We start from the raw sequence: 22,444 nt of genomic DNA on the forward strand, positions 1-22,444 counted from the left end.
AGCAATAAGAAAAAAAAAAGCTAAAATATAAATTATTATTAAATTTATTATTTAATTTTTATATTTTTTAAAAAAATATTTAATCTCTCATATTTAATTTTATTAATTATTTAATTAATTAATTTAACAGTTGGTTGAGAAAAAAAATATAATACTATTAAAATTCTACTTTTGGATTATCAAAAATTAGTTTAAAAAAAATATGAAGGAATGAAACTATACGACATGATTAAAATTTAATGAATAAATAATTTGCTTTTCATAAAATACGACATCAAATCATTAATAATTCTCGCAAAAGCTAAATGCTTTGGTTAAAGTTGATACAGCAATATAAATAAAAAATTCCCAATGGCCAACACATCCAACTGGCATCATCACACGTCAATTCCTTGAGCATGATAGACGATACCCAGCAAAAAACAGTATCCAAACTAATCATCTTGGAGATAATTTTCACCTCTTTGCTTGTAATTCAACCTCTGAAAGAAAAAAAATGGTTGAGGCTATTGTTTCCTTTGCCATTGAAAGGATTGCGGACGTGCTTGTTCGTGAAGCAAGTTTACTTTATGGCGTGCGGGATGAAGTTGAGCAGCTGCAGACTGAACTTAAGCGGATTCGGTGCTTCTTGAAAGATGCAGACAGCAAACAAGATCAAGATGAACGTGTGAGCAACTGGGTAGCTGAAATAAGAGACATCGCATATGAAGCTGAGGATGTTATAGATACCTTTCTTCTTCTCAGAGCTCAAACAGGCTCAAAAAGAAGGGTATGTGGACTTGTCAAGAGGGCTACGTCCATGTTCACTAAAGTTCCTGATCTCCATGAAATTGGAACCCAGATCAAATCCATCCAAGCTAAGATTGTGAGTGTCTCTGCAAGTATGCAGAATTATGGCATCAAACTTGATCCTGAAGGAGAAGGGTCAAGATCTACAAGTGAAAGCCAAAGGCGATTCAGAAGATCATATCCACACGATCAGGAAGATGATGTTATTAGCTTGGAGGTAACCATCAGGGATGTTAAATCTCAATTGTTGATGGAGGAAGAGCAACGCAGAGTTGTTTCTTTAGTGGGTATGGGAGGGCTAGGTAAAACCACCCTCGCCAAAACAATATACAATGATATTCATGTGAGGCAGCATTTTGATTGTCTTTCTTGGTCTTTCTTATCTCAGCAGTTCTCCACAAGGGATGTTTTGGTTGGTATTCTGATGGAAGTTGCATCTAAGCAGGACAAATTTGAGTTGGTAAAACTGGAAGAGGAGAAACTTCTCCAATCGAGGTTGGAGAGCATAGAACGCAACGTGGATTCAATGAAAGTAAAAGATTTGTCTGAAGAACAAAAGAAACGGATGAAGGAAGAACAGTTGTCTGAATCCATGTTCAAATCCATGTTGAAACAAGAGAAAAGGACAGAGGAAGAACAGTTGTTTAAATCGGTGATGAAACAAATAAAAGTGGAACCCATGTTTAATTCAATGTTGGAAAGGATGAAAGAAGAAAAACTAGTTGAAACACTTTTCAAAGTGTTAGAGAGTAAGCGATACTTGGTGGTTCTTGATGATATTTGGAAGAATGAAGCTTGGGATGGTTTAAAACATGCTTTTCCTTCAACTGGCAAGAAAGGGAGCAAAGTTTTGTTGACCACCAGGAACAAAGAAGTTGCTTCTTATGCAGATCCATGGAGCACTCCAGTGGAACCATCTCTTCTAACAAATAATGAGGCCTGGCAACTTCTCAGCAAAAAAGCATTCCGAAGAGCTACTCTCATTGAACATGGTTGCCCACCAGAATATGAGAAGCTGGGAAGGGAAATGGTGAAAAAATGTGGAGGATTGCCTTTAGCAGTTGTTGTACTTGGAGGTTTATTGGCAACAAAGAAGACATTGAAGGAGTGGGAGGCAGTGCTCAGAAATATTAATGCACAATTTGTCAAGTGGGAAAAAAAGAATCAATATGGAGGAGTATATGGCATATTAGCTTTGAGCTATCATGATATGCCTTTCTATCTAAAACCATTCTTTCTCTATTTTTCTCAGTTTCCAGAAGATTGGGAGATTCACAAGAGGGTATTGATTCGGATGTGGATTGCTGAAGGATTTGTGCCACGAGCATTGGCAAGAGAAGGGGAGGAAACCATGGAAGATGTAGGTGAGCAATGTCTGGAAGAGCTTGTTGGCAGGTGCATGATTCAAGTTAGTCGAAGGGATCACACTGGAATAGGCATCAAAACGTGTCGTGTTCATGATTTGATGCGAGACATGTGTATTCTGAAAGCTAGAGAGGAGAATTTTCTTGGGGTTTTTGAGCACTACCGAAAGAATATCGTGGCACGAAGAATAGCTATTCATCCTGAAATATCCCCAGAATTTGCTGGACAGTGTTCTGTACCATTGCAGCAAGGCGGAAATCGGGGCCTTCGATCTGTTTCCTACTTCCTGGAAGAGCAAAGGTATTGGTTGACAATTGATCAAAAAATCCTTATCTTCAAGGATTCTAGAATGCTCAGAGTATTGAATCTAAAGGGTGTTTATATTGGAAATCTACCGAATGAAATTGGTGATCTGATTCATTTGAGGTATCTTGGGCTAAGAAAAACTGAATTATCCTCGGAAACATCATTGCCAATGTCCATAGGTAAGCTGAAGAGCTTATACACCTTCGATGTACGAGATAATCAATTAGGAAGACTGCCTGATGTAGTGTGGAAGCTAGAAGATTTGAGACATTTGCTGATAGACTTGCATAATATTCTGGGGAATTGCCAAATGGATACATTAAGAAATCTGGAGACTTTGAGGTGGGCACATTGTGAGAATCTAGTTCTGAGAAATGCAATGCAGAATTTGACTAATCTACGAAATTTAGCAGTCAATTTCAAGAGAATGGAAGATATTGATAGAGTTATGAAATCTCCAATTTTCTCAACAGGCCGTCTTCGTTCTTTGAACATGCAGGGAAAGGGCAGCTCATTTCCAAACCTTGAGCCGCTTTCTCATTGTCAATGTTTAACGAAGCTAGAACTGCATGGAATTATACCGGAAGATCCAGAGTTAGTCCACCACAACTTGGGATATCTACCAGGAAGCATCACCAAGTTAGTTTTGAGCAATTCTCAGTTAATGCAAGATCCCATGATTTTTCTGGAGAAGCTGCCTAGTTTAAGCTTCCTATACTTGGGGGAGGTTTCATACAAGGGGACTAAAATGCTCTGCTCTGCACAGGGATTTCCTCAACTAGAGATTCTTGAACTTGATGGGCTTGCAGCGTTACAAGCATGGGAAATAAAGGAAGGTGCATTTCCATGTCTCAAGATTTTGCGTCTAGAAAGGCTGGGGAAATTGAAGATGATCCCTGAAGGATTAAAATCTGTCACTAATCTCCAAGAATTGAAAGTCACTAATATGACAGAAACATTTGCCAAGAGAATTAGAGTCATAAATGGAGTGGAAGGAGAGGATTTTGAGAAGGTAAGACACATACCCTCCATCTCAACCTGACACTTCCCATGACAATCTACCACTCACCATGATTGATGAATTGGTAGCTATTCCTGAATACTTTGTTTGTTTGTTTTTTCGTGTGACGAATAATTAATATAGGTAATGCAAATTCTTTTATTGTAATTCAGTTGTGTTACTTATCCAATGTATGCTCTTCAGAAAACTTTGATTGACAAATAAATGTGTGTTAAGAATCAGCTGAGTAATGCAGAATTCTTGTGCTGCTAAACAACTGGGCAAATGAATTCTATTCTGCCACATGAATTTTAACAATTACATCATTTAATTATGTATTTTAATCTAAACTTACTTTTAAACACATTTTAGCTAAACGCTCAACTAAGCTGGAGTTACTTGGAAAAATACCAAAGAGTCCGCAGTCCCTTTCTTACCACAATATCACTTACCCATTACCTTTTTCTTTAATGCTATTTGTTTATTTAGGTTTTACCATCTCTTTTATAATTAGAGCGGCAAACAAAATTGCCAACTAATTTAATTTTTTTATGCGTCAGTATTTTAGTAAAGAATATGATTATTAATTTTCTGTATTTTGATAATTGTAGTTTAAATTATTTTATTTAATAAATAAAAAATATTAGAATATAAGTGTGAAATTATAAAAAAAAGGCATTATTTCGTCTAATAGATTCAAAATATAATTAATTAAAAAATTACGTAAAATGATCTGTCATATATTTAAATTTCGGTTAAAATTACTTTGGGCTTATTTATAAAATCATAGCAAAATGGTCTAAAATTAAAAATTTAGAATATAAATATGCATTGAAAAAAAATGAATACTCACAATGATATCACTTGCTAGAGGTGAGCAGTATTCGGTTCAAACTGAAAAAATCAATCGAATCGAATCGATTTAAAAATTTAGTTCGGTTTTTTTTATATATTTTAGTTCAGTTTGGTTTTTAATTTTAAAAATTTCAATTCGGTTCGATTTTGATCAGAAAAAACCGAAAAAACCGAACCGAACTGATTAGTAATAATAATATATTTTTTCAATAATATAGAGAAATTAAATTATATTAATATTAAAATATTTTAATTAAATTTTAAGATACTAAAAATAAAGTATAAAAAATAAAAAAATTATTAAAAATCGAAACTGATCAAATCGAATCGAACTGAATCAGACCGGTTTGGTTCGATTTGATTTCTGATCAAAATCAATTCGGTTCGATTTTTATAAACACTAAAATTTTAGTTTTCGGTTTATTCGGTTCAGTTCGGTTTTGAACCAAACCGACCGAATGCTCACCTTCACTTGCCCAACACATTTTTCTTTTAATGCTATTTGTTTATTTAGATTTTCCCATCTCTTTTATAATTACAGCGGCAAAGAAAATTACCAATTAATTTATGCGTCAGTATTTTAATAAAGAATATGATTATTAATTTTCTGTTTTTTATAATTGTAGTTTAAATTATTTTATTTAATAAATAAAAAATATTAGAATATAAGTGTGAAATTATAAAAAAAAGCATTATTTCGTCTAATAGATTCAAAATATAATTAATTAAAAAATCACGTAAAATAATCGGTGATATATTTAAATTTCGGTTAAAATTACTTTGGGCTTATTTATAAAATCATAGCAAAATGGTCTAAAATTAAAAATTTAGAATATAAATATGCATTAAAAATAAAAGAATTAATATCATTAAAATTTATTATTCACACGTTTCACTTTTTAATAATTAATAATTTTAATGTTTGTAATAATTTTTAATTTACTAAATTTAAACTGATTTTTTTTTAATTTAGAATTGATAATGATGTATTTAATAAAAAAAACTATTCTATTAATATAATGTAAATTTAAGAAATAAATTGTTTCTTATTTAAAAAATAAGAAATAAATTATATTTTTATTACATTGTGAATAACCTACCCAAATAAAGCTGATTAGTACAAGGCAAAGCTTTAAAACATGAAAAGAAAATATACAAATATAAATCGTAGATTACATATTTGTACTCTAAATTTTATTAATAAAGTTTTGTGGTATTTTGAATTTTGCAAATATCTTATGAGATATTTAAAATATTTAAAATAAATTAGAATTAAAAACATTTAATTAATTAACATCACAAGTGTTTACCTTTTTAATTATATCATGTAATCCAAAATTTGATATATTGAATTTGATTTTTTAATGTAATTCTAATTTTAATAAAAAATTAGAATTAAAATCAAAAAAGAAATAAGAGCCTAATGTCTGAGCCCGGGTTCGAACCGGGGACCTCTAGTGTGTGAGACTAGCGTGATAACCAACTACACCACCCAGACCCATCGATGCAGTAGTAAAACTCAACCGTGCAGAACGAAACCGACAAACACCTGTGCCACTGCAGGCGTGAAGATCGCCTCAAGTATCCTCGGACGCACGAGATAGCCGCTGCCATTGGCAAATATGCTGGCATATGATTCATGGAGCAGATGATATATTGCATTAGAAATTTAAACACCAATATATAAACTTATACATTAGGCCTGAAATGAATCTTTTTATGATAAACTTCTAGAATACAAAGGAAGATTTGTTGAACTTACTGCACGGGTTAGTGCAACACTTGCAATAAATGAAGCTATCTTTTCTGTGCTGCATAAATCTTTAGCAAAACCCATGACATATGGTCTGCATAAACATAAATTTTTAGCAGAATCCATCCTTTATTTTAATGGAAGAATAATTTGATTTTAGTATAATTTGTATTAATCAGAATATTTTTTTGTCTATAAAATATTTAAGGAGAAGAGGAAAATCGATCCAATTTAATAAGAGATTTAAATATATAGCTTGTGAATTGTACTAGTCAGAATTTGGTAACAACCAAAGTCATCCCACACCACAACCTAGAACACTTTTCCGTAATTCTCCACACTCCTTTGTGATTTCGACATTTCAAATTATAAAAATAATATTTTATTATTAAAATTAATATTTTATTATTTCTAGCTTTAAATATAAAATATAAATTTTAATTTAACTAAAAAAATAAAATTTCGGCTTGCATAAAAAAAATTCAAAAGTGCATTTAAACTTTTTTGTCAAAATGATATCCTCTCACCCATTTTTCATATAATTTAATTTCAAATATATATATATTATTAAAAAAATTTATATAATAATAATAATTATTATTATTAATAAAATCAAAATAAATTAACGTAAAAGTTATATTAATATGTATTCTTGTGTAAGAGAGTTTTTATTCCATTCAATTAATTTAAGAGATTAAAAGTCTAAAGTAAGTGATCCGTTGTTTAATAGCATCCATTATTTTTATTTAATATTTATAAAATGATATAAAAAATTAAAAAAATATAATTATTTATTAAAATAATTTTTTATTTTATAATCATTAATATTTTTTAATTTTTTTTATTAATATTTAGTTATTTATTTAATTAACTAATAAAATAAATAATAATTGAGAAAAAAATTTTATTAAGGTCATTTTAGTCGATAAATAAAAAATATTTTTATATAAATTTTATATAATTCATTTCAAATTTTATTAAAACTTGAAAGAATTGGTTTTAATTAAAGATATTAATAAAAAAATTTAATTTTTTATGAAAATTAATATTTATATTTAATATTTTAAATAATAAAATTAAACTTTTTTTAATTTACCATTATTATGACTAAAAATATTAAATTAAATTTTAAAAAATTAATAATAAATTATAATATAGTCCCTAAATTTTTATTTAATTAATAAAATAATTTTTAAATACATATTGTTATTATTATAATATTATTTTTTTATTATTCCCATCATTTACTATCTATTTTCACTTTTATATAATAACATAAATTATTAATAAAATTTAAAATATAAAAAAAATTACAATTTAAAAAATATAATATTTCATTTTATTTAAAATATTATTAATAAAAATAAAAACTATACACAATTTATAATATTGAGTATAAATAATTAATAAAATATTTTAACTTATATTATTTATATATAATATTTTATATAATATAAATTTATTTATAATAAATATTTATTTGATATAATATATTAAATATTATATATAATAAATATAAAATATATTTAATTTTAATATAAAATTTAAATTAAAAGATTATATATTTTATTAATAATATAAAATTTTAAAAATTATAATATAATTTATTATTAATTTTTTAAATTTATTTGAATCTCTCTTAACTGATAAATTAAAAAAATTTGACTTATTTTTTTTTTATCAATACTTCTATTGATTATAATGAATTCCATAAAATTTAATTTTAGGAGTTGAATTCTAAATTTTCTTTAAATTAGATCATAAAATATGAAATTCCACCAAATTTCTTCATTCTGTAATTTCTTTTTTTTTTTTTTTGAAAAAAAAAAGGTTCGGGGATTGTTGTTCTTCTGTTCGATGAATTCTCTCTCTCAGATAAGGTAGACAAAAAAGAAAAAGATTTTCACTCGGTCACAGCTCAAATTACCGAATCCGTACTGCAATCTGCCTGAACCTTACACTGATCATGGCTTCCCTTCCCCTAATTGGGTTTTGCTTCAGTGGTCCTGCTCATTGATAGTGTCATTTCAATTATTGTCCAAAAAAATGGAAAACAAGTCCAAATGCACTACGTTTTCAGTCAAATATGAATTTTCTTCCAATTTGATTAGATGGAAAACTTGAGGGATACATTGAACTTGCAGAAGTAATTATAAGTGACCCACCAAACCATTTTGCACATGATCGGTCAGAGCAGTGGAGAATTGTTCGGACAAAATTATCTCTCGTATTTCTGAGTTTTCCTTTGTTGCTAAGAACAAGAACAATGACCGAGGCTGTTGTTTCTGTGGCTGTTGAAAGAATTGCTGAATTGCTCATACAAAAAGCAGCTTTTCTGCGTGGTGTGCGGGGTGAAATCGAACTGTTGCAAGCTGAACTGAAGCGGATGAAGTGCCTCTTGAAAGATGCAGACCGTAGTCAACACCAAGATGAGAGCGTTCGTAACTGCGTAGCTGAAATCAGAGACCTCACTTATGATGCTGAGGATGTAATCGATACCTTTCTTCTTCAAGTTGCAAGAGGCACAGGAGAAGGCGTACGTGGGTTCATTAAGAGGGTTTCCTTCAAGTTCTCTCAGGCTTTCTTTTTCTATGAAATTGGAACTCAGATTACTTACATCCGAGCAAAAATTGAGGGTATATCTGCAAGTATGCAGAATTACGGTTACAAACTTGTTGAGGGAGAGAGTGCTAGAAAACATCAACCATCATCCAGAAGATCATACCCGCATGCTGAGGAAGATGATATCATTGGCTTCGATGCTGTAATAAGTGTTCTTAGAGCTCATTTGATGTTGAAGGAAGAGCAAGTGCGTGTCGTTTCCATAGTGGGCATGAGAGGACTGGGCAAAACCACTCTTGCTAAGAAAGTTTACAAACACTTTCTAGTGAACCGACACTTTGATTCTTATTCATGGACTTTCATATCTCAGCAAATCTCCACAAAGGAAATTTTGATTGGAATCTTGATGGACGTTGTGTCTAGCAAGGATGAAGCGAAGTTGGAAACAAAGGAAAAGGAAAAGGAAGAGCTCTTGAAATCGAAGGTGGAGGAGATGAAAGCGAAAATGGAGTTTAAATCAGTTTTTGAAAGAATGGCAGAGGAAGAGTTGATTGAATTTCTTTATGATGTCTTAGCAGACAAGAGGTACTTTGTGGTCCTGGATGATATTTGGACAAATGAGAAATGGTTGTGTTTGAGACCAGCTTTCCCAAATGGCAAGAGAGGGAGCAAAGTTTTATTGACCACCCGCAATAGAGATGTTGCTTCTTATGCTGATCCATCGAGTCCCAAAGTGGAGCTACCACTTTTGACAGGTGATGAGGGCTGGGAACTTCTCAGTAGAAAAGCATTCCCAAAACATATTCTCAATAAGCACGGTTACCCACCAGAATTTGAAGCTCTGGGAAAGGAGATGATGAAAAAATGTGGAGGATTACCCTTAGCAATAATTGTGCTTGGAGCCTTATTGGCAACAAAAAGTACACTGGGGGAATGGCAGGCAGTGAGAAGAAATATTAATGCACAATTCTTGAAGTGGGAACAGGATCATCAGGATGATGGGGTATATAAGATGTTGGCTTTGAGCTATGATGATTTGCCTTTTCATTTAAAACCCTGCTTTCTCTATCTTTCTCAATTTCCAGAAGGCACAGAGTTTCGCAAGAGGGCATTAATTCGAATGTGGATTGCTGAGGGGTTTGTAGCTCCACCATTAAATGAAGAAGAAATGACAATAGAAGATGTAGCTGAAGAATATTGTGAGGAGCTTGTGAGTAGGTGCATGGTCCAAGTAAGCCAGAAGGATCACACTGGAACCCGTGTCAAAACTTGCAGCCTTCATGATATTGTGCGACAAATGTGCATAACAAAGGCAAGGGATGAGAACTTCCTTGCAGTTGTTGAACACCGAAGGAACATCACAGCAGACAGTTGGTCCTCCTCCTCCACTCGACACATGGCAACAAAAAGTAAGTTGCATAGAATTGCTATTCATCCTTGCTTGCCAAGGCATGATCATAGTCAGATGGAGTTTTACATACCAAGTTCTAATATTGGTCTTGAAAATCTTCGATCACTTATCTTTTTTGTTGGAGATGAGAACTACGTTATGACAAAGAAGCAAGGAATATCTATTTTTAAGAATTTTAGACTACTTAGAGTCTTAAACATGGAGGGTGTACTACAATATTCGCATTGCTTACCTAGAGAAATTGATAATTTGATTCACTTGAGATATCTTGGACTGAAACATACTGGATTGAAGGATGGGAAAAAATACTTGGCTTTACCAGAATCCATAGGAAACAAATACTTGGCTTTACCAGAATCCATAGGAAACCTAATGAATTTATACACTCTTGATCTACGATGTAATGATTATTTCACTAGGTTGCCTGATGTGCTATGGAAATTAAAATTTTTGCGACATCTACTAGTAGATCATAAAGACTACGAGCATCTTCGATTGCATACACTAAAGAACTTGGAGACTTTGAAGTCTGTTTATGCTAAGAATCTGATTAGAGAAGGTGCAATGCATAAATTGACTAATCTTCGAAATATAGGAGTATATTTCCAGAAATCAGATGAAGTAGGGCCTGTTCTGAAATCTTTCATTTTTGGATCTGGTCGTCTTCGTTCCTTGAAGATGCAGATTATTGGTAGTTTTTCGAATTTGGAACCACTTCAACATTGCAATTTATTGACTAAGGTAGAGTTAGGCGGAGGCATACCAGAATGTCAACCTCCTCTCCATCACAACCTGGAAATCTTACCACCAAGCCTTGTCAAGTTAATTTTGTGGGATTCTAACTTGAGGCAAGATCCTATGTGTATTCTAGAGAAACTACCAAATTTGAGGTTTTTGTCCTTGGAGAATGATGCCTATCAAGGGTCTAGAATGGTCTGCTCTGCCACTGGGTTTCCTCAACTTGAGACTCTTGCACTTAAATCATTTGGTCTAGAAGAATGGAGAATAGAGGAAGGTGCAATGCCATGTCTCAAGAGTTTATCTTTAAGTTTAGAAAAACTGAAGATGATTCCCAATGGGTTGAAGTTTGTGACTACTATCCGAGAATTGAAACTCATTGATATGGTGAGATGTGAAGAGCGGGTTCGAGTAGTAAGTGGAGTAGAAGGAGAGGATTTTGACAAAGTCCGGCGAATACCATCCATCTCATTCAAGTAGACAAGAAGCCGACACAGAAAGGAAAATCGCGAGGTAAATTTTTGTTTTTTTAAATCTGGATAACAAGTGGACGCACAAATTGCCCTTAGCTTGCATGAGATGTGAGGGAAATCTGAAAAAAAGACACATTTTGGATGCCTGTACTTGTTTTTGACATATGGTTTACCCTGAATAATTTTCAATTTGTTAGCCAGTTTTTGCAATTAACATTTTGGGTTTTCCTTTTGCCTTGTCTTGAGATTATGTTCAATTTCAATACCAAGTTTCATAAAAAAATCTTTTTTAGTCTTACATTGATGAATTGGTGTTGGTTTCCAAAAGCAGCAGAAAATAATTATGAAGCAGAAGCATATTTGGATAAAGGCATGTATTTATGCATGAGAGCTTTAACAGAAAATGCATCAAAAAGCAGCTAATCATGCGGCAACTTATGTTCAAAAATAAAACAGCTAGCACCTAAAATCTGGTTTATTATTTCTTTAACTTGTCCTTGTCCTTCTAGATTGTAGCAGCAGCCGAAGACATGAACAACGATTGGCAGGGAACGCAGAGTATCTGCACGAGTGATCATGTGTTGTAAGTGGCAGAAATTAGCAGACTTTTACATTCAGATGAGATAATCTTTGTTCTCTGTTGCATATTTGACCACATCCACCAGATCTTTATGTCATGTTTACCACAATACTGTCATTTTAATGTTTCTTTTTCTTTTCCTGTTTTCATGAATAAGTAAATGATGCAATGTAATGTAATATAAATTCTTGACAGAATTTCAGTGTTCTGTGAGAGTAATTGTTGCAACAGACTGATGTATCACAATCTCCATGTATGCTCTTAAAAAAACTTTGATAACTCACTGGAGTAGTTCAGCAGTAGTGCAGCATAATCTTGCACACATCAAACTCCTACTTCAGGATCCAACAACAAGGATATGAATTCGCAGAGAGATCTGATATATGTGATTGATTCCAGTGGTTTTCCCGTGGTGAATTTTTTAAAAAGAGGAGACTGGCAACTTGGGTTCAATCCAGAAGATCACAGGTTAATTCAATTATGTGCTTGAAGTTAATATCTCTTTGTGTTGACCATCAATCCAATGAAGATTAGCAGAGAATATCGTTATGTCATAGACAATCATCACGTTCTTTGTGTTTATTAAGGATAAGCTTTTTCTTTTTCATCCTGGGTTTTTGACTCTTACCATAACAGCCAGCTAAAATAATAACTTTTGGATTTCTTTTCCACTAGAATTAAAATATTTAATTCAACTTATTTAGTAGTTCTGAGTTAAGAGTTAAATATATTAATTCCTTTTTAAATTTCCTCTCCTTCAATTGCTCATTTTCCTTCACATGCACGCACTCTCATTTGTTCTTCCTTCTTTTTCTGAGCATCTTTTCTACTCTTGCGGATGGTAGTGAGAAAATTCTATGTGAAAATGATCTTTCCAAATATGAAATTTGAAATTTGAATGCATTTCAAACTCAATTATCTATTAAGTAAAATCTATCATACTAAAATTCAGTCAAGTTGGTATTTGTGAAAACTCGACCCTCAAATATCTCTACTCTAACCATTCCAATTTTAAGGCGAAATTGAGTCTGGAAGAACGAAGACTTGTGAGTTTGATCAAATAAGAAATGATATTTTTCCCCCACTTAAGATGAACGAGTTCGTAGCTGGGTAGCTGAAATCAAAGACCTAACTTATGATGCAGAGGATATTATAGATACTTTTCTTCTTAAAGCTGCTAGGGCTCGGGAGAAGGTGTTCATGGGTTCATCAATAGGGCTTCCTTCATGTTCAGAAAGGCTTTTCGTCTTCGTGAGATAGGGACCCAGATAAGATCCATCCGAGCTAAGATTGGGGATATTTCTACAAGTATGCAAACTTATGACATCAAATTGGTTGCTCAAGGAGAAGGGTTCAGTTTTGCACGTGAGATGCAACGACTACGAAGATCATACCCAGATGACCATGATGAGCAAGTTATTACCTTGGATACAACATACAAGCATTAGGGCTCTTAAAGATCAGTTGGGAAAACCACCCTTGCCAAGAAAGTATACAATGAATCTCATGTGAAGCAGCATTTTGATTGCTATTCTTGGGCATTCTTATCTCAACAATTCTCCACAAAGGATGTTATGGTTGGAATCTTGATGGGTGTTGCATCTAGCGATGATAAAACTAAGTTGGAAAGAACAGAAGAAGAAAGGGTTCCTAAATTCATGTTGGAAAGGATGAAGCAGTAAAAGAAGTTCAAATCTTTGCTAAAAAAATGGAAGAAGAAGAGCTGGTTAAAACATTTCGCAGTGTAGGAGAATAATCAAGTATTTTATCTCAAATCTTCTGCTCTCTTTTTCTTCCTTTCATCAAAGTTTTATATCTCATAGGCCAGGGAAGAAAATTTCCTAGGATTTTGCAGCAAACAATTCCTACTCAGTTCTGCACTTCCCAAAAAGTAAGTTACGTAGAATTGCCATTCATCATGAGATATATAGATACTGTGAACTTTATGTTCCTAGGTTGAAGGGTGGTGATCCACATCTTCGTTCTCTTTTCTATTTGGTGGAGAATCAATGTAGTTATCATATGCCAAGTCGTCGAGGAAGATTTATTTTCAAGAATTTTAGACTGCTTTGAATCTGAGAATGTACATCATTGTTATGGTTACTTATCTAGAGCTTTATCATCATCCATAGGTAATCTAAGGAGTTTATACACTGTTGATCTACGAAATAATCATCACATAAGGTTACCAGCTGCACTGAAGAAATTAGAATGCTTGAGACATTTGTTAGTAGATGGTACTGGAGGGAAACTTCAATTGGATATATTAGTGCATTTAGAGACTTTAAAGTGGATTATTGAAGCTAAGAATCTAATTAGAAGAGCTGTAGTGCTTAAACTCACTAACCTTAGAAACTTGGGTGTAATATTTGAAACAAGAGAAGAAGTTGAGATGGTTAAGATTTCTGCAGGTCAAGACTTCTATTGCTTTCTGCAGAGATCCTGCTCTATCCACAGAAGGCTTAAGATTTTCATCCTTGTTGGTGTATTGGCAGGAAGATTGTTCTTAGCTTCTTGTTAATAGCATGATTTGCTGATTAGATTAACTAGTTCCTTTACTTTGTCAACCTGGACTTTCACGAAAAGCAGCTTGTTAAGCTTCTTTGTACTTGTATTTAAACAGAGATGTATTTCTTCAATCCTGTTATTGAAAAAGCTTTCTCTGATCCAAATTCTTTAATCCTACCGTTCCTACTCGTGGTTTTGAGGTGTCTTTTCCACTGAAATTTTCCACATCCGAATTCGTTCAGTTTCTCCACATTCGAACTGCACACGCACAACGAAGTAAGCAAATACATATGCGTTTGTTATCGAAGCTACTAAAAAATTAGAAAGCATGTAACAATTTCAATAGAGAATGAACCAATGTGGGATAAAGCAGTCCGTATGCTGGATTGTGATGCGCCTGTTGTAATTTTTATACAATATGGGATAACTAAGGAGTGGAATTTTAATCTCCTGATTGAAGAATGATTATTGTTTGCCACGAGGAAGGAAGGAAAAAAGGTAATCTAGTAATTCATCCTAAATCGACTGAAATGAAACGCTTTCAATTCATAAGCTATGAGAATTGAAGCATCTATTTACAGGCTGAAGGAGTAAAATTCTAACTCTAATAACGGGTAAAATTTTGGTCCTTTTTCTCACCCATCTGAACGTGTAAACAATATTGCAGAGGGAAGTAATCTTACTTGAAAAACAGAAGGGCACCAATCAAGTGCAAAACCATGCAAATGAACAACAGAATCCAAAATCCACTGACGGTCACAAATATGCAGTCTTCACTATTAATCAAAGTAATTGGCGAAGATCTTGGTTTTCTTTCTGAAGAGACTTAATTTCTTTTATCAGCTCTGCCTGATTTTTTGCAATTGAGCTCATCACACTGGAAAATTCCATCTGTTCAATGAATTCAAAATATCAGACTGCAAATAGATTACCACAAAAGGGTGAGTCAAACCCAAAATTACATAGGTACCTCCTGCATGTGAAATTGTCTTAGAATTTCAATGTGAAGGTTCCTCATGTCCTCATGGATGGATTTCTGAAATGAATCAAGAGTTCCTTCAAGAGTCCGTTGAAAAAGTTGGAGTGTGAAGGAATTTCCTTGCTGCTGATCCAGCTGAAGGGCCTTATTTGGTTGTGAGGTTCCTCCCTAACACAAGAAAGCAAACTAATTAGCATGATAAAGTGATAAACTTGTATATGTCTTTAATGTTTCATCACATGGATGACATTGGAATTTTGCATTCTATGCAACAACACATAATTAGCCTCAGCACAAGATAAGATCCAAGTGTGGCCTGAGCTTTCAACTCAATAAACAGTATTGAGGGCATCTATGATGATGAAGCATAACATATTGGACTTTTCTCCCAAAGAAACACCGAAAAATTCAGATGCAATCACAGGCAAATGTTTATTGGGCCAATCTAGTGTGCATACATTTACTGCTGGAAGAATTCCTTGTTCTGTCACAGACAACGTGTCAGACCTTGACAACAAGCTACTCAAAAGCTCTTCCCTGGTTTCAGCTCCTGTTTTCTTTGTTTTAGGAGAACTCACTAAAAGGGAGATCTCATTACTGAAGGAAGAAGCTGTGCTTATTCTCTCAGCATAAGTTGAAAATCTACGAGGAAGGGTCAAAGAGCCTGATCCTGGCACATCAAGGGTAGTTTGTCCCATGATGCTTCTTGTACTCAAAGACTGAGACATGGAACTAGAGGAAACGAGTTCTGAAAATCCTGTTGAATTTTCCTGCTTTGAAGAAACATCTCTGGGGTGCAGACTTGAAAAACTCATGTTTGAATTTGTCAAAGAGCTCATAATTATCTGACTTGTAGATGGTAGATCTGGAAAACCCCCAGAAGTCAACATCCCAAACTGAGAAGGTAGACTGAGTGACTGGTGCAAGTGGGTAAGTTTCTCAGATAATCTCTCTCCACCCCAAGCTTCTGGAGGAGTGATGGAGGATTCTTCACTTTTTGAAGATGGAGTAGGAGTAGATTCCAATGGTGAAAAAGAAGATCTGGTCTCCTCCTGCACAAAATGGATAAAAGAAATATCAAACATCATAGGTATGAATTATCAAACAGCATGTTCACTAGGGAAATTGAATCCAAGTCAAACATCAACAGGAAACCCCAGAATAGCAAGCATTAACAAAATCAGAATTATAAGAGGAAAATCTCCTATTACAGTTAATTTGATAAAAAAAAATAATAACACACTGAGCTACCTTTAATTAATTTGATTAAAAAAAAAAACATAACAGGCCACCTTTAATAATCAAAAAGATATGGTGTCATAGAACCTCAGAAATTTTAGGATCAGAGTTTGGTAACATGCAGTGCAGTGGAGAGGCAATAAAGCACAAGATGCTGTGCATTATTTCAATGTTGCTCCAAGCATTCCGAGGAAGAGAAAGTTGCTGAATTCAAGGATCATGTGAAAAATACATAATCACATAGCAATACAGTTGCATGGCCATAAAAAGTATAGTCAATATTTCCTCTAGCTCATATTTCTTATCCACATTTTTTATAAATTTAAGTATTGTAGATATCATGAGAACAGAACAATAGATATCAGACCTGTTTGAAAGTTGAACTAGTTTTCCAATCGAATATAGGATGATCATTTGTCACATCATCTGCAAAAGGAAATCTACTACCAGCAGAAGGAAATAACAAAGATGAGGGCTTCTTATCAATTGATAGATTTCCCTTTCTTGTACCCTCGTGATCATCCCAGAGCTTATTAAGTGCCGATGTGATAGGATGGACATCAACAAGTGGGGAAAAAACTTCCATGTCATCCTTAAAATTATAACTTGTACGAGGAGCATGTAAGCTTGTCAATGTTCCACTAGGCCACAGATGGCTCCTATGTGGAGTTTCCTCTGCAAAGGACGGCATACTTGAAGCAGATCCACTGCTAGTTGAAGCAAGAGACGATGCTTCTACAGAAAGACCAGAACGGCCAAGATTATGAGAATTTGACACTCCTGTAGATAGTGAAACACTGGATGCTGTCACAGTGGGAAGGGGGTCAGGCATAAGAATGGAATCTTCAACAGCACTTCCGAGAAGAGCTGTCTCAGCAGTGCAGGTGCTCTCATTTACAACAACTGGTTTTGATCTTTGCCAGCACAAACTTGTAACAGCCTGATGAATACCATAAATCCTTATTGTCAGGTAAGAGTAGAAGAAACACGGTTTGGGTAGTATATGAAATAACATTAATGGGTTATGAGACAGGGAATGATTATTTATTTAAAGTTCAATAATTCTTTATTCAAATAAAAAACTCTTGATGGAGCATCAAGGGCTGTATTTGAAAGACAGGAAATTTATATCCCACTAGAGATTCACATTATTAACCTAACTACTGCATGCAAAACAATAACTAAAGCCTTCTGACACTGTCTTTCCATTAATTACTCTTTTGTGCTCTGCCCAATATGAGGCGCATCAATTAAACATAATAAAAGCAAAGAGGATAGCCACACATAGATCATCATAGATGACATGCTTAGTGATCAAACTTAATACTCAGGTATATACAAATAAGAATAGTGAGAAGTCACATGTAGAATTCTTATAATATGCATCCATTTCACCTTGTTTGTTTTTCTTATAGACCATTGTGTTCAAGTATGCATTAAAGAAACTCTAGCCCCACAAATAGCTAGGTGCCATCCTATTAACAAGTAAGGGGTTTTTACTCTCAGTCTACTTACCATACACAGACCTAGTAGCAAGCAGCAGTTGTGATAAAACATTTCAAAAGGCTCATATTCAAAAAATAAAGTCAAATTGTGGAAAAATATTGATCCAAAATTTATACATTTCATAAAGGTAAGAAATCAAGTTCAAATAGATGACATAAACCAGCTTGTAGTGAGCATATGTAAAATGTTTCCATTCCAAACTGAAGTGACGAAGTAGTCAGTATGAAAAAAAGTGGGGCCTTAAGGTGTTGTTAGAAAAAAAAAACATTGGGACAAAAGAAATGCACCTCTGAACTGCCATAAGCACGAAGAACAGTGAAAGGCTGTGGTCTTCCACGAACATCATAGAACACTACTCGACCACTGCTAGTTCCAGCTGCCAAAGTCAAGCCATCATCTCTGAATGCCAATGAAGAGAAAGGTGCCTCGTAGGATATATAAGATGAGGGTCTCCGAGACTCCAAGTCATAAGTGTATAACTTTTTATCCAGTCCAATGCTAGCTATTATCTGTATGGGCAAAAACAGCAGAAGACTACCACAATTTACATCCTCAAATAAGTTTCGTCATTCTAAAGCAGATAAGTAATCAGTTTTTTTTTTTAAAAGATCACATGGAGGAGTTTTTTTTTCCATAAGATCACAGGAAAGAGGAAGAACTGTAACTTGCTAAATAAACATGAGACCTTGTCATTTGAAGGTGAGAAGCTAATACCAGCAGTCGGGGCAGAATGTTGCTTCAACCAAGAAATCTGTTTAAAATAAATAAAAAAGAAAAAACCATTGTTATGTGCCTGGAAGATAATAGCAATAGAAAATGAACATAATACTGCAGAGATGCAGAAATTTTAATATAGAAGCAAGGAAACAAAAAAATTTAGACAAAACATATTGTCCTTGATATGCCTAGATTAATAACCATAATGAATTATTGAGAAATTGACAAAATGAGAAAGTCAATCCACAGATGGTTAAGGAACTTGTCCCTGCTAATTTATATGAAACATCAACAATTTCTGGAGAAAAAGTAGAAGTCAAATAAAAGGAGATATCCGTTTTGTTTTTCTGATGTGTTTATAGGCATACAACTCAACTCATTCTTAATTATGCAGCATTCCAATGGCAATAACAACACGACAGTTGAACTTTCCAATAAAATGCTTAAGATACATACCCACAGATCAAAGTATAGCTTTAATATATGAAAGTTCCACTCAAGCATCAAAATTATTCAGCCATATTTGTAACTTTAAACATGTATCATCATTCAAGAATAAGAACCTTTGGGCTGCGACCAGTAGTATCCCACAAATGTACTGACCCATCATCACCTGCAGTCACCAAAATGTGCCGACTAATCCGTGAATAGTCTAGCACCCGCAATACCTGGTCTTAAATCCAACAGATGAACAATTAGCTTGGCTCCAGAAACTCTAACCCATGAATACAAGAAATATACAAGAGACTAAACAACCTGTTCATTAGGATCCTTGAGTTCTGCTGCCCTTGCGCCAGTTGCAAGATTGTGAAGGATAAGATCCCCACTTAGACTAATGGAAGCCAAATGCTCATCTTTGCAATTGTATAGAGCACCAGTTATTGTACTGGTGTGACCCCTCAACCATTTAATACAGCGTTTCCTCTGTAGATCCCATATTCTTACAACTTGACCACTTCCCCCAGAGCACATGTATCTGGATCCCTTGTTACTAAAGCTAATAGCCAATATTGATTCCTGAAAATTAAAATTCTAGTAACTTAGTGCAATTTGATGAAGCAATCCTGTTCCATTGACAGGAAATGAAACAAAGGTGAGAGCCAGGCAAAACTAACGCTGTTCAGGAAAAAGACAACTTCACCATGAATGACATGCTCTAGAACAAGGTTTAAATACAGAAAGCATGCAGTGAAAAGCATCATAGATCTAAGGGCTTAGTATCTGATTGATCTAAGCATACTCTGTTTCTTGTTCAAGCGCCAAACAGGTCAAATTGCTGATAGCTGAAGCACACAACAGCAATCTTACATCATGAACTGCTCCTTTCTGTATTCTTCAATAATTTTTAAAAGAACAAACAAAGTTTTTGCTTAAATTCTCATTCCTTTGAGTCTAGTGATTACCACTCATAAAGTTTCCCACTTGTAAATTAAGGAAATAAATTCACATGAGAAAATGTTTTTTGAGGCAACTCACACATGCCTTTTAAAAAAACTATAGTCTAAATGGCAATTTACTTGCATGTATTGATAAGATCTCCTTCTCCATCAACTCATACATTAAAACTCAACAAAATCTGTGGTCATTAGGAGACAATTCTGAATCCCAAAATAAATTTCTTCTATGATCAATTCCTCCATGAAAATTTGCAGATTTACGTAATCCTGAAACTAATTTATTTCTAATAAGCAATGGCACTATAGAATTTACATATAATTACCTCAATGTTGTCTCCGGTATCTGTCCCAGCAACCGGAATAGTCCCCATGCTCTGCCCATTTTTCCTCCAGAGAGATATCTTCTTATCTTCTCCAGCACTAGCCACAACCAAATCTGCAAAGTGTGAAACTCCAATTTAAATCAATCTCTGATTGATATATTTATCCACCCGTCTAACTCAATTTGAACAGCAGAAATTAGGGGCAAAAACAAAGTTCAGAATTTCCTTTATTCATTTTCCTGCACTTTCCCACTGACCAAACAAGCTCTAAATAATTCCAGAAATAAGAAAATGCAGATTCAACAAAAGTAAACAAGCTAGACCCATTCACCAAAACCAAGTACGCATGACATCTAAAACACGAAGATAATAAATTGCAAAACAATGAAGATAGAGTATAGAGCAAGTGACTCACTAGTGTGGTTCCACTTGACTGTGTTGACCAGGCAACCTGGAGATGGAGTGTAGCTCGAGATGCAGGGATCTCCCGGCTCCCTCGATACATCAAAAAGCTTCACCGTATCGCCTCCGCTGGCAGCCAGCATCCACATTGATGGATCCGCCAAGTTCATCATTTATAATCTCCAGTGTCCAATTTTCTTATCCAAAGAAAAATCGAGCTCCCGAATTTTCCCGGAAAATTAAATTCCTAGTAACTGAAAATCACAGTTTTGAGAAATGTGAGATTGAGGTTGAATTAGTACAAAAAATGAATAAACCCTACCTGATACGAACTTACTGAGAGAAGGGGATAATGGAATGGGTGTTAAAAGTTTTGAAAGGTATTAAAGAGGCGCCATTGGTTGCTTTTTCTGTAGTTTAAAAAAAAGATATTTTTTTAACTGGAAAATATTGTTTTTTACAATGAAAAAATAACTCGCTCATAATATATTGTTCTTAATTAAAATATAATTCATTCATGCAACAAAGCAAAATTAACTAACCGTTTGTTTTAAGGCAGAAAGAAGACTAGTAAGTGGAAAGATAAAAGGAAAAAGCCGAGAGTGAGAAAAGAAAAGGGGAGACTTTTTCGAGCTCTTTTGCAGTCCGCCAAGGTTGTCTTTTTAACTTGTTTTCATTTTGAGTTGAATTTATAATTTTACAATAATTTTGGCTTTGTGTTGTGTGATTTTATTAGAGTTTGGCTGGAGTGTCGCCATGTTCAGTGATAAAGAATCAGTAATTATTCGACGTTGAAATAGTAAGACTGGAATCATTATTGAACCAACATTTTCGATGGTCAATGATATTATATTTTAGGACTACTTTTTTTATTTTTTTCTTTTCTTTATTCTTTTGTTGGTCTCCGCTCACTAAAATTTACTTTTTTCTAAACTTATGACTATCTCCTCTTTGTCTCGGTTAACTTCATCTTCTCATTTGATTTGATTATTTTATATGTTTTATTAATTTTTTGTTTTATCGATAGGTTAATTTAGGTTGCTTTATTTTGTCAAATTGACTTGTATTTACTTTATAGTGTTATCTTTCATTGCTGACGATACTGGTAGAGTTTATCATTGTTTTTCGATGATGGGTCAATTGACGATGTTATATCCTGAGACTATGTTTTTCATTTCTTTCTTTTCTTTGTTCTTTTATTGGCTTTTACACATTGAAATTTGCTCTTCTTTTGAGTTTGTGGCTACCTTCTTTCTAACTCGATCGACTTCATCTTCTTGCTTGGTTTAATTGTTTGACATGTTTGATTAATTTTTTGTTTTATTTTAATTGAAGTGTTGGATGTGTTAATTTAGATGATTTTTTACTTTGCTAAATTGACTTACATGTGCTTTATGGTGTTGTCTTTCATTACTGATACTGATAAAGCTGATGATCATTTGTCGATGATAAATTAGTTGATGGCGATAGTAAAATCTGTGTGCTAGATGTGTAGTCTTTGCCTTTAATTTCATATAATTTTTTAGGTTAAATTTTCAGTT

General features: G+C 33.7%; 3 protein-coding genes and 1 non-coding gene across 7 annotated transcripts; 2 read left to right on the top strand and 2 right to left on the bottom strand.

The window, feature by feature from the left end:
- Positions 1 to 367: 367 nt before the first annotated feature.
- Positions 368 to 3,628, top strand: LOC110618527 (putative disease resistance protein At1g50180). The gene has a single exon (XM_021761671.2). The coding sequence runs from the start codon at positions 497 to 499 to the stop codon at positions 3,500 to 3,502; it is 3,006 nt and encodes a 1,001-aa protein (XP_021617363.1). The 5' UTR covers positions 368 to 496; the 3' UTR covers positions 3,503 to 3,628.
- A 2,111-nt stretch (positions 3,629 to 5,739) lies between these two features.
- Positions 5,740 to 5,813, bottom strand: TRNAV-CAC. The gene has a single exon. It is a non-coding gene; the product is annotated as a tRNA-Val (tRNA).
- A 2,183-nt stretch (positions 5,814 to 7,996) lies between these two features.
- On the top strand, positions 7,997 to 12,437 carry LOC110619360 (putative disease resistance protein At1g50180). Its single transcript, XM_021762760.2, has 2 exons — positions 7,997 to 11,292; positions 11,762 to 12,437. Exon 1 carries the CDS (start codon positions 8,335 to 8,337, stop codon positions 11,257 to 11,259), a length of 2,925 nt encoding a protein of 974 aa, XP_021618452.1. The 5' UTR covers positions 7,997 to 8,334; the 3' UTR covers positions 11,260 to 11,292; positions 11,762 to 12,437.
- Positions 12,438 to 14,144: 1,707 nt separating this feature from the next.
- On the bottom strand, positions 14,145 to 21,563 carry LOC110619361 (protein NEDD1). Of its 4 annotated transcripts, XR_002488663.2 has the most exons (13): positions 21,226 to 21,347; positions 20,917 to 21,157; positions 20,502 to 20,614; positions 19,538 to 19,798; positions 19,345 to 19,449; positions 18,750 to 18,815; positions 18,352 to 18,573; positions 16,926 to 17,498; positions 15,778 to 16,371; positions 15,311 to 15,487; positions 15,024 to 15,231; positions 14,519 to 14,598; positions 14,145 to 14,400 (listed from the first exon to the last, which is right to left on the bottom strand). XR_002488663.2 is itself a non-coding variant. In XM_043958498.1 (11 exons), the coding sequence occupies exons 2-11, from the start codon at positions 21,074 to 21,076 to the stop codon at positions 15,124 to 15,126; spliced, it is 2,379 nt and encodes a 792-aa protein (XP_043814433.1). In that variant the 5' UTR covers positions 21,077 to 21,157; positions 21,446 to 21,563; the 3' UTR covers positions 14,827 to 15,123. The 4 variants fall into 4 exon arrangements, 2 of the variants coding, with proteins under 2 accessions (XP_043814433.1, XP_021618453.1); XR_002488662.2 differs by having other exon boundaries at positions 14,145 to 14,598; XM_043958498.1 differs by lacking the exons at positions 14,145 to 14,400; positions 14,519 to 14,598; positions 21,226 to 21,347 and adding an exon at positions 21,446 to 21,563 and having other exon boundaries at positions 14,827 to 15,231.
- Positions 21,564 to 22,444: the final 881 nt, after the last annotated feature.

Source organism: Manihot esculenta, chromosome 7, assembly GCF_001659605.2.
Source record: "Manihot esculenta cultivar AM560-2 chromosome 7, M.esculenta_v8, whole genome shotgun sequence".
NCBI lineage: Eukaryota > Viridiplantae > Streptophyta > Magnoliopsida > Malpighiales > Euphorbiaceae > Manihot > Manihot esculenta.